At 43.5% G+C, this 12335-nt stretch overlaps 1 protein-coding gene across 1 annotated transcript in view; it reads right to left on the bottom strand.

Moving 5' to 3' along the window:
* The window catches only part of DEUP1 (deuterosome assembly protein 1), a 72899-nt gene extending 62472 nt beyond the window's left edge, over nt 1-10427 (bottom strand). Inside the window, exons 1-2 of the mRNA XM_089512851.1 lie at nt 10275-10427; nt 9575-9641 (exon numbers count right to left, since the gene is read on the bottom strand). Coding sequence (XP_089368977.1) covers nt 9575-9618 — 44 coding nt within the window. The 5' untranslated portion in view covers nt 9619-9641; nt 10275-10427. The remainder of the gene's footprint in view (nt 1-9574; nt 9642-10274) is intronic.
* Between the last annotated feature and the right edge of the window lie 1908 nt (nt 10428-12335).

Below are 12335 nucleotides of genomic sequence, written 5' to 3' on the forward strand. Positions count from 1 at the left end.
TTGAGATTGACTTGAGGGTAGTTGGCAACAACAACAACAACAACAACAACAACAACAACAACAACAGAATATAGAGAACAAGGGTGAAGTCACCACTGAGGTGTAATTTTTACTATGTAGCATAAGGCCATTTCCTATCTCTGTTTAGTCCAGAGCTGGGCAACTGCTGAGGGCTTGGGGGGGTGAGTCACATTGGGCCCCCGCAAGAATTTGGAAGTCTGCACACAACTTCACTATGCAATGTGACATTTTAAAAAGATGTTTCCAACCTACCCTTCTCAAATATACCAAATCCCCTCTAAAGTGTGCAGTGTGAATTTTCACTCCTTTTAAGGCAACCCTGGGCTGTTTTGTGCCCAGGAAAGACATCTATTTAAATATCGGGAATGCTTTGATTGCATGGCAGGGGGTTGGACTGGATGGCCCTTGTGGTCTCTTCCAACTCTATGATTCTATGACATCCAGTTTACTTCCAAATAAAACAAAGGCCTCTTGCAGGTCTAAAATAGCCCAGAGTAGGGAGGAAACATGGCAAAATTCCCCCACCCTTTTGGAAAGGTCAATTTAGGAAAACTGGCAGGGAGGGGCTTTGGGATCTTCAAAGTGATCTTCAGGAGCCACGCTTCCCCACGCTCAGTTTAGCCAATGTCAGAGAACTGATGTGAGGATTGCATGGATGGAAGAACCATGTCTGAGGTCCTTAGAGAAGGGAGAGAACAGAAATCCAGTATATTTAAGGTAACATCTAATCTGACCCTTACTTTATGCTTAACAATAGCAGCTTTACAAAAGAAGGAATACGTCACCTAGTATTATCTAAAGTCTTTGGACCATAGTAAAATAGAAGGAAACACCACAGCTTTGCTGACTAAAAGACTGCCAGGCCAAAGGGGTTTTACCTGGTTCTGTCAAGTATCAACCCTCCTGTGCTGGCCTTAATGGTTTGGCTTTTAGAGAAGACATTGAGCTGTTGTCAGCTCAATGGGTACCCAAACCATTTGCCTGCTTGCCTGGACACCTTTGCGTTGCCCAGACAGCTGCAGCTTGCTTGCAACCAGGTTTATGCCTCGACTGCCTGTGCCTCCAGATTAACAGCCTTGACACCGTCTGCCTGAGAGCTCTGCAATTAAGAGCAGAGTGAAATGGTGCTCTGTGACATTGCATTAAACCTCTTTGGCATCCTTTTCTTGGCACTCCTGAACTATGCTTTCAACTATCACAGCAGGACTCTATTTGCACACCAGGTCAGATGGCAAGCTGTGCAGAGCCAAGACCAGCTGTGAAAATCTGACAACATAAAATGGTTAAAGGAAATGAATTAAAGCAGCCGAGTAGGGGGGGGGGGGAGGGGAGGAGAAAGAAAAAACCCTTTCAGAGGAACAAGCAGTTGCTCAAACTATCCTGTTGCACCTGCTGACTGTGTCCCTTGTGGAGTAGTTTTCCTGCAGTGCAAAACTACTCCAGGGTGAGTGCTGAATATGGCTCTGGTTTGTTACAGTCGTTTGTTTATCACAGTGATACAACTTCCATTTTCTTTTTTGTATCGCTCCTGTGTTTCAGTTTGGACACCGTGACTGTGATCTACAAAGAATTAAGGATGGATAGGAAGTTTTCTTCTTGTGCCTCATTAGGGATTTAAATCCTGACCCAACTGATCCTTGCACCACCACTATCACCATCGTCATCTTTATTTCTTACTCACCTCTCCACATGGATCAAGGCAGGGAACAACAACAAATCAACAATGAACAATATCAGTTAAAACACATTAGTTAAAGCATACAAAAGTTTAAAAGGACAAATAAGACATACACATTTTAAAACAGTCCACATTTAAAATTCAGCATCTAAATCCACAATTTAAAAATCATTTGGATAAGCCTGCTGGAAGATTGGGTTTCCAAGATGTTTTAAATTTGGACAGCCTATTCAGCTGTCAAATCTCTTCCAGCAAGTCATTCCATAGTCTAGGGGTGGATGAAGAATGACTCCTCTGGGTGACAGTGGCCAACCTAATCCTGGCTGACTGAAGTAAATGTCCGCCAGAGGACCTGAGTGTACAGGGTGCATTATATGGGAGGAGAAAACCTTCCCAATTTTTCTCATCAAGTTGCTGCAAAATACTCTTTCTTGGTCCATATTAAAAGAAAATTTGCTCAAATTCATCAGTACTTTTTTGCACACTTCTGTAAAATACGCACTTCTGTATGCAGAGCAAGCACTGCATAATGCTATATAAGCATCCCCTTCCTGCATGAATTAGTAAAAATAGATAGGACTGTTTGTGTCTTTGTAATCAACCAGCCTTTCCTGTCTTGCTATTTTTGCTGTATTACTTAAGTTCGGAAAGGGAAAAGAGAAGAATTTAATGCATAATATAATTTTATGCATAAATTATATTTTCACATACCCAAGTACAATAAAGAAAGAAAGGAAAGGAATGAAAGCCCTTTGATGTCTCAAGCCAGAGCTGAGATTTCTCAAGGAGGTTTGGAGAATTTTCAAGGAACTATCCCACAGCTTCAACACAACCAGTCTTGACCAGAATCTGAGCAACAACAATATGGTAGTAATTTAATCAATCATGTACCTTTGTCTTAATGTGGGTCCCAAGGCAGCTTACAATCTAAGTCAAAATAAAACAGTGACAATGCAGAGGCCTCTGGCAATGACTGGCTAGGCCGCTCTAATATAAAAGAGAGAGATGCAAGAGGAAGCTAAAATGTCTCTAGTTGTCCCTGGCAGATCTGTTTAGGAGTCAAGATACTTCCAAATGAAAGCGCTCTGCCTCATTCATGGAATTTTACAGGAAGTGATGGTGGGTGATGTCTAGAACTCATCATCTTCTGTTTTCAACCTTCTCATTTTCTCACTCCATCTCCCCTCTTTCTTCTTACTGTCTTAATAGAAAATCCATTAAGGAAGGAAGGCTGAAATGTCTTTTGATTGGCAGCAGTGACAGTTGGAAACACTTTTAGACGGGAGCAGAGGCAGTGAAAAAATCCCTTAGAAAGTAGTGGTATAAGAAGAAAAGGAAAGAATATTGCAGTGGGCTGAAGGAGACTGGAGTGGCTAGGAAAGGCAAGTGACAAGAGAGAGTGGTCCAGTGGAAAGAAAAGAGAAGGGTGCAAGAGTAGGAATCCTGCAGCCCTTCACATATTGTTGGATGGCAAGTTCTCGCAGCCCTATCCAGCAGTTAATAGTGAGGACTACTGGGTGCTGAAATCTCACAGTGTCATGATTCACACTCTGTCTTAGGGGGTAGAGCACACATTTTGTATGCTCAAGGTTTCATGTTTAAGCACTGGCGTCTCACATTAAAAATGTCTGAGCAACAGGTGGTATGTTTGAAACTTTAGAGTTGCTCCCAGTCAGAGTAGACAATCCTGAGTTGGGCTGACAAACAGTAAGAACTGATAACAGGGTCCCATTTCCTAAGAGGGCCTATGGAAAACTGGCAAAAATGAGCAGAGAGTAACACTGTATGTGGTCAAAAGCTGCAAAAGTCAGGACCACAGTTTTCCTGCATTGATTAGGAAATAACCAGTCAAATCTTTACACTACCTCTATTACTACAAGACTTATTTTGTGTATATTGACTTGGGAATAATTCTCATCAAGTTCAGTTGGGCCTACTTCTGAGAGGAGAAATGCACAGAATAATGCAGTTAAAACATAATTCCAATCAAAATGGGAAAAAAACCAACAACAAAATTTCAAGCAGGTCAGTGACTTCTATAGATTTTTTAAAAAATCTTCAGGCATCAGGAAATATCTTCTTTAAAACATACATATTCCATTTGTGTTAGGGCTTCTGAAGGACTCTAATTAGGTAATGATTAAAAAACTGCTTCTCAACAGGATTCTTTTGACAGGGATAAGAGTTTTACAGTGCAATTTCCAGATCGTAACATTTCCCAATTAGGAAGGTTATGCGTGCTAAAGATTTTAAACAAAAGAAGCATCTTCTGCTTTGACTGGGGCTTGGAAAGTAATTTCAACAAGAAATGTGGGTCAATTAGGGATGCACTCTTCATTAAAAGCAGTCAGTCACATTACTACTTCATGGTTTGCCTAATAAATGAAATCTTAAACTCATCAGTGTCATGCATTGTGGCTACAGTTAAGAGATTAATTTCACGTATCCATTTAAAACAGTAGCATCATGTGCTTTCCTTCTAGACCTTTGAAATCTCCTGCGGTCCTAAGGGGCTGCTTGGGATATACAGCTATTTCACATCCTCTTCTCATTTTTTCCTATTTAGCTTTTCTCACAGATAGTAACTAAAGTTATGCAATGTCACTGAAGTTAATAAGACTGCAGTACACAGGGGGGGAAATCCACAGATGATCTAACTATGCATATTTGATTTTATCCAACCTACATTCTTAGGTTACACAGAGGCTTTTAAATACTGTGCCCTATTTACGGAAGAGTGGAATAAACTGAATGATCATCAGTGACCATAGTTATCACAGAATTTGGAAATGCTTTGTTCGCTTGTTCTACAATTCCCACAAACACCGCACCCACATCAGCAGTAACTGCAGGGTTCTGGGTGCTGCAGTTCAAAAAAGTAACACTTCCAGGCTCCAATTTACCAGTATAAAGTCATTGTTCAAAGGGGAGGTTTAGAGCAGGTCAGTATTCAGATCACCTATAAACACCGTGGCTGGATTGTTGGAGTACTGTGTTTTTGTAAAAAATAATTGCACATGTAGTTGTGCAAGTTGTGTAAGTATAGAGTACGTAACAACAACACTGTATGGCAACTGAGAAGTATGTCCCATTGCATTCAGTGACTTTAGGCTTGCAGCATTAGTGGTTTAAAGGCAAACTATCAGCTCTGCACCTCACCCCACCCCATGCATCTCAACAGCCTTAGAAAGAAAGATGCAATGTATGTGAAGTGTGTTGTATACAATGCAAACTTGATTTTTAAAAAACTGCTAAGCAACCTGAGAACAATCATCGATTTCTGACCTCAACTCCTCCTTTTGCATGGTGGGTTTCATATTTCAGTCCTGGCCTATTTAAATCAACCTTTCCACTACAACTAAAATGTAAAACTACGGTTTATTCATCAGAACCTTAAAATTACAAACGATGGTTTAAAATCCTGGTTAATAACCAACTTTAGTTGGTAGAGTCTACAGCTTATTCTCCCTACCAACCCAACACTGCCTTCACAGGGTACTGAAAGGCTACTGGTAGTTGGAAACAGAGTAAGGACTGTAGGAAAGAGAGGTACACCAAATACACATAAACCTGAGGTTTTCCACCAGGCATGGGGAAACTGTGGCTGTCCAGTTGTTGCTGGACAACAACTTTCAACATCCTTGACCACAGGCCTGAAGTCTGCAGTCCAAATAAGCAGTGGCAACAGGTGAAACAGACATGGTTCCTCTACCCCGATCTCTTTATAGAGGACTGCAGGTTCTTTGCCTGATACTTGTATTTCTAACTCCCTTAAAAATGAGCATTTCAGTCAAGAGTACTGTAAATCAGAACTGTTCTGACCTTTTTGGGGGATTGCACACAGTATAATCATCTGGCTCAGTCATGAGATTGGCCTTAACTGCTGCAGTCTGATAACTTTCCTAACTGTGGTCCAATCGACACTGCAGAAATAATCCAGTTTGAGATCACATTTTTTGCAGTTTATTTTGGCAGCAGAGCTCTCTGACAGAGAAGACTAAATGTCTTCCAAAACTACAGTTTCCAGAATTGCCCTGCATTGAGCCAGGGCAATTAAAGCGGTGTCAAACTGCAGTGTGGATTATTTCTGCAGTGTGGATTGGACCTGTGATAGACATTTGCTTATCTGTTCTCAATCATTTATCATTTAAGAACCTTATATCTGAAAAGAGATGGTTCTGATGAAGCAAATATGTCCAGTCTGCCTTCCCTTATATGATATTCTCCCCACTATGGTAATATCTCCACCCAGCAATGGGACCTGGCTGGTTGGCAATATTCCCACATTCATGGATGGCTTTTCTTGAAGAAGCTAACTTTGAAAAATCTCTGTCATCAATTTCTCCTTATCTTTCTTTGTTTTGGTTGACTATGCCCAGAAGCAGAATACAAACCTGCACATTTTAGCATGTCCCTGTCTTTTACACAGACAAGAACCCTTTGAAACTTTTGGTTTCTAAAACGTAGAACCCAAAATGCAGCATGATTATTACAGCTGGCCCTCCACGTTTGTGGCTTTGATTTTTGCAGATTTGATTATTTGCGGTTTTGATTACCATGTTCTCTCTAGGAATCTCTAGGTCCTGCAGTGCAACTGTGCCAGAAGTTGACCATAGAGTTGTGCTGGAGAACCTAGACGTTCCTAGGGAAAACACTGCTCTAGGCATTTGTTGGTCCTCCAGCATGATTCTATGATCAACTTTTGGCAGATGTTAACCGTAGAGTTGCACTGGGGAAGCTGGAGATTCCTAGAGAAGTGTTCTCTTTCTTTGCGGTTTTTCTACATTCACGGAGGACCTTCACCCCAAATGGCCCTAAACCAGTGAATGGACCAGGCAAATTGTTAGGGATTTCGTGTGACACAGGGATATCCGTGGGCAGAAATAACTAGTATCTGCGCATTATCATGGACGGATCATTTTCTGGTTAAGGTTGGTCTGGAGACTACTATTCCTCCCTCTAGGGGTGGAGGACCAATTAGAATGGTCCGCCCTCGAAGGCTGATGGAACCCATTAGGTTCCAAGAAGCCCTAGGGGGTTCTATGGTTGGCAGTGCCAGTGACTCTGTTGAAGTTCTGGTTAATTTATGGAATAACAACATCACCAGAGCTATAGACATGATCGCTCCCAAGCATCATTTCCAACCTACTAAAAACCGTAACCCTTGGTACACTGAAGAGCTTAAACAAATGAAGCGGGTTGGACAACGACTAGAGAAGCGGTGGCTTAAATATCAACTCATATCTGATAAGATACTTCATAGGACTTTTCTTAGGTCCTATCAAGTGGCGATAGATGCAGCCAAAAAATCTTTCTACTCTGCATCTATCGCATCTGTGAAATCTTATCCAGCTGAGCTGTTCAGGGTGGTAAGGAGTTTAACACAACTGCCTCCCACCCAGAACCCTCTATTAGAGTCAACCATAGCTTACTGTAATGCTTTTAATGATTATTTCACAGATAAAATCTCTCGGATAAGAGCTGATTTGGATGCCAACTTTAAGTCAGAAGCAATGAGAGAGGCATCCAACGCCTCCGCCATTACTGTTAGACTGGATCAAGTTGAGTCAGTAAGTACTGAGAATGTGGACAAGCTCCTTAGTAGTCTGAAAAAAACGACTTGCCCTCTTGACCCTTGCCCATCCTGGCTGGCTGTCCAGGGGGGTGATATAGTCAAGCTGATGCTGAAAAATATAATCAATGCATCCTTCAGGGAGGGTACCCTGCCTTCTTGTCTTAAGGAGGCAGTGGTCAGACCACTCTTAAAAAAGCCCTCCCTGGACCCTCTGGATAGAAATAACTATAGGCCAGTCTTGTTGTTGCCATTCTTGAGCAAGGTGATCGAGAGGGCGGTCGCCAATCAACTACAGGCAGTCTTGGATGAAGCTGATTATCTGGACCCATTTCAAACCGGATTCAGGGCGGGATACGGAGTTGAGACGGCCTTGGTCGCCTTAGTCAATGATCTCCGTCTAGGCATCGACAGGGGAAGTGTGACCCTGCTGGTGCTCTTAGACCTCTCAGCGGCCTTCGATACCATCAACCATGGTATCCTTCTGGAACGCCTGAGAGAGTTAGGTATCGGAGGCACTGTTCTACAGTGGTTTCGGTCCTACCTCTCAGGCAGATTCCAGATGGTGGCGCTAGGAGACAGTTGCTCTTCTAAAAGAGAGATAAAATTTGGTGTACCCCAGGGAGCAATATTGTCTCCTATGCTGTTTAACATTTACATGAAGCCGCTGGGAAAAATCATTCGGAGACATGGGGCAGGATGTTATCAGTACGCTGATGACACCCAAATATATTTCTCTATGTCTCAAACTGATGCAGTGTCTATGGATGGCATCTCTCCTCTGAATGCCTGTCTTGGGGCGGTAATGGACTGGATGAGGGAAAACCAACTCAAGCTGAATCCAGGTAAGACGGAGGTACTTGTTATAGGAAACCCAAGCCCAGGTATGGAATTATGTCAGCCAGTTCTGGATGGGGTCAAACTTCCCCTGAAAGATTCTGTCCGCAGCTTGGGGGTGCTCCTTGACTCGTCGCTTCACCTGACAGCTCAGGTAGATGCGACAGTCAGGAGCACTTGTTATCAGCTTCGGCTGATACGCCAGCTGCGCCTCTTCCTGGAGCAGGGAGACCTTGAAACAGTTGTACATGCGCTGGTCACCTCTCGATTGGACTTCTGTAATGCGCTCTACATGGGGCTACCCTTGTGCCAAGTTCAGAAACTTCAACTTGTACAAAATATGGCAGCCAGGTTAATTACAGGTACTCGTTGTACTGATCACATAACTCTGGTTTTGAAATCCCTTCACTGGCTGCCAATTAGTTTCCAGGCAAGGTACAAGGTGTTGGTGATTACCTTCAAAGCCCTACATGGCTTGGGTCCAGAATACTTAAGAGATCGCCTACTTCCATACTGTCCGTCCCGCACTCTAAGGTCCTCGGGGAAGAATCTACTTCAGCCAATAAAATCTAGGCTAACTTCAGTCACCCAGAGGGCCTTTTCCATCGCAGCTCCGAAGCTATGGAATGACCTGCCAAAGGAAATCCGTGACATTTCTACTCTTACAGCCTTTAAGAAGGCTCTTAAGATGGATTCTCTTCCAGCAGGCCTTCCCTACCTAGTTCTACTCCCCATTTACTGTGACTTATGTCACTCTGTCCACCAATTCTTCTCTTAAATTTAATGAGAAGAATTAAATTAAAATTAATTAAAATAAAATCCTTGCCTCAAGAAGAAGAGCCCTCCCTCCATGACATCACCATCAGACCTGGGAAGAAATTAAAAAGAGAGGCCCAACTTCCATCAGGCCTAACTGTGAATGTACTCACTTCGCTCTCTTTAATTTTATTGTATTTTATTTATTTATTGTATTTTATTTTATTATCTTAATTTTTACTGTTGTAACCCGCCTGGATTCCTTGTGATTGGGCGAGCTATAAATAAATCATCATCATTATTATTATTATTACACGAGCTTATCGCTTTACAATCTTAAAACAGGAGTAGGTTGCTTTGAATGCTGTGCCTACCTACTGTTGCATTCTGGGACTTGTAGTTTAGAGAGGGGCATTTGGAATATCCAGCCAGAAAGCTCTCACTGAACTACAAACCCCAAAATGCAAGAGGAAGCAGGCACAGCATTTAAAGGGACCTAGCCCTGATTTAAGAGTGTAAAGCAATAAGCTGCACAGTTTCCCAATACTGTATTATTTAGTTTTTATTATTTGATTACCAACCCATTTGCCAAAATGACGGTTCCATGGGGCAAAGGACAACTTGGCCCTAATTGCCAAAACAGAAATCCAATAGCAAACATGTTAACACTTTCAGCAGCGGAGCAATCCCTTAAACGACTAGCAACCTACCTAGCCACCATTTCTTCCCGCAGTGCCTCTGTCTTCTTCTCCATGTTAGTATTTGCATTTATCCAGTCTGTTAAAAGGGAAGAAACAAGTGTTGATGTTGTTGTTGTTATTACTATTCATTTATACACAGACTTAAAATTAAGAGCAGAAACTACTCAGAGAGACTTTCTGAAGACTTGTTTGGCACTTTGCCCTGGAGCCTATGAGGAAGGAGAGGAACAGAGTGCCTCTGAGCATGGGAAGAAGGCTTTTTCTTCAGGCACCTCAACAGAGGTGAATCCACACTGCAGAAATAATCCAGTCTGAGGCTACTTTAACTGCCCTGGCTGAATGCTAGGGAATGCTGGGGACTGTAGTTTATTGTGGCACCACAGCTGTCTCTGCCAGCCAAAACTACAGTTCCCAGAATTCCCTAGGGCAGTTAAAGCGGATCGTTTCTGCAGTGTGTTTTGGACCATATGGTTTGAGAGCGCTAGGGAATCATGGGAGTTGTAGTTCTGTGAGACATTTGGGCTTCTCTGTCAGAGAGAGAGAGAGAGAGAGCGCTCTGGTGCTACATTAAACTACAACTCCCAGGATTCCCTGGTAGGACTGAGCCAAGGGGCAGTTTAAGGGGTCTCAAAATGGATTATCGCTGCAGTGTGTTTGGGACCTAAATGGAAGAGAGGAGGAGGAGGAGGAGGAGGAGGAGGAGGGCTACCTGTTGGTGGGCTCCGGGGGCTCTGCTCCCCAGCCCTTTCCCCTGCAGCTGGCTCTTCTTCCCACGGAGGGGAAGCAGGAGGAGCAGCCCCCAAAGCCTCCCGCCGCAGCGGCCGCCTTTCGCCCTCAGCGCCGCGCTTCCCTGCTCCTCCTCTGGGCTTCCCCCGTTGCCATGGCAACCGCCAGGCCTACAACGGCAAGGCAGGCCTAGGCCTACAGCCCTCAAGGGGGCAGATGGATGGAGTCAGTGGAATAAGGCATAAGGAGGCCCTGAGGCCCCAGAGCTAGAAGGAGGAGGAGGATAATAATAATAATCCATAAGGGGCCCCTGAGGCCCCAGAGCCTGGGGAATGATGATGATGATGATGATGAATGTTATGTTGAGGCATCTTGTCTTGTAGCACCTTTGAGATTAACTAAAGAAAGAAGTTGGCAGCATGAGCTTTCCTAGACTTAAGTCTACTTAAGTCCACAGTACTTAAATGCATCTGAGCAAGGACTTAATGGACTTTCCGCTCCTTCTTCTTCCTTCTACCTTTCCTAGCATTATTGTCTTTTTCAGTGAGTCATGCCTTCTCATGATGTGGCCAAAGTACAACAGCCTCAGTTTGGTCATCTTGGCCTCCAAGGATATTCTGCCCTGATTCATTCAAGGACCCATTTGATTTTCTGGCACTCCACAGTATCCACAGCACTCTTCTCCAGCACCACTTCTCAAAGGAGTTGGTTTTTCTATGTATCTGCTTCTTTCACAGTGCAGCTCTCACATCCATACATAGTGATTGGGAATACTATGGCTTGGACGATTCTAACTTTGGTGCTCAGTTGTAGAGCTTCACTCTTTAGGATCTTCTCTATCTCTTTCATGGCAGCCCTTCCCATTCCTAGTCTTCTTACCTCTTGACTCCATTCTAGGCAATCCCAGGTACAATTTCCTCACTGTCGAATTCAAATTATTAGTATTAATAATGATCATAGAATCATAGAGTTGGAAGAGACCACAAGGACTGCCCAGTCCAATCCCCTGCCATGCAGGAACTCACAATCAAAGCACTTCTAACAGATGGCCATCCAGCCTCTGTTTATAAGCCTCCAAAGAAGGAGACTCCACTACTCTTTGAGGGAGTGTTTTCCACTGTCAAACAGCCCTTACTTTCAGGAAGTTCCTCCTAATGTTGAGGTGGAATCTCTTTTCCCGTAGTTTAAATCCATCGCTCCGGGTCCTAGTCTCGTTGTTGTTGTTCTTGTTGTTGTTATTTCTTACCTTCCTCTCCCCATGGATTGAGATGGGGAACAAAAACAAACCAGCAAATATGCATCAGGGAAGGGTCAGGTTCTTCACCTAAGGCAGGGGGCTGCATGAGAGATGGGATGGTGGTGGTGTCCCAATTTCAAGAGGGCTAATAAGATGAGATTGTTTGATTTTCAGTCCAGTACCACCTCTGAGACTAACTGAAAGGAAGAAGCTGGTAGCATGAGATTCTACCTGATGTCCAGTCAGTGTGACCCGATGTCCTCACCACCAAGGAGGACAAGGCACCACAAAACATCAGACATTCCAGGGAAGATTAGACGGCATGACCCAAGAAAAGCTCAAAACACTCTTAGCAAGGGAAGTAATTGTGCCCCTCTAGTCTGATTTGGTCAGGCCAACTGTGTCCAGTTCTAAGCACCACAATTCAAAAAGGATGTTAAGAAGCTGAGGTTGGGAGCACAGGTGAATGACTTTTCCATGAGGTTTGGAGTGGAGAGGGTCAGGCCAGGACAGGTTACTTACACTTTCAGTAACTGTAACTGCAGTGCCTCTATCTATAACTTTAACTAGAATTCAAAGACATAGCCCTGTTAGTTTGGAAAATCAGTATGCAAAGGGATCTTGTACCACCTCTGAGACTAACTGAAAGGAAGAAACTGGTAGCATGAGCTTTCGTAGACTGGCAGGTTGTTGTTGTTGTGTGTGTTCAAGTCGTTTCTGACCCATGAATACTCAAGGCAACTTTATCACAGGGTTTTCTTGGCAAAGTTCTTCAGAGGGAGTTTGCCATTGCCATCTTCTGAGGCT

The sequence above is a fragment of the Sceloporus occidentalis genome, unplaced genomic scaffold (genome assembly GCF_023333645.1).
Source record: "Sceloporus occidentalis isolate IW3139 unplaced genomic scaffold, rSceOcc1.0.p SCAF_2, whole genome shotgun sequence".
Classification (NCBI taxonomy): Eukaryota; Metazoa; Chordata; class Lepidosauria; order Squamata; family Phrynosomatidae; genus Sceloporus; species Sceloporus occidentalis.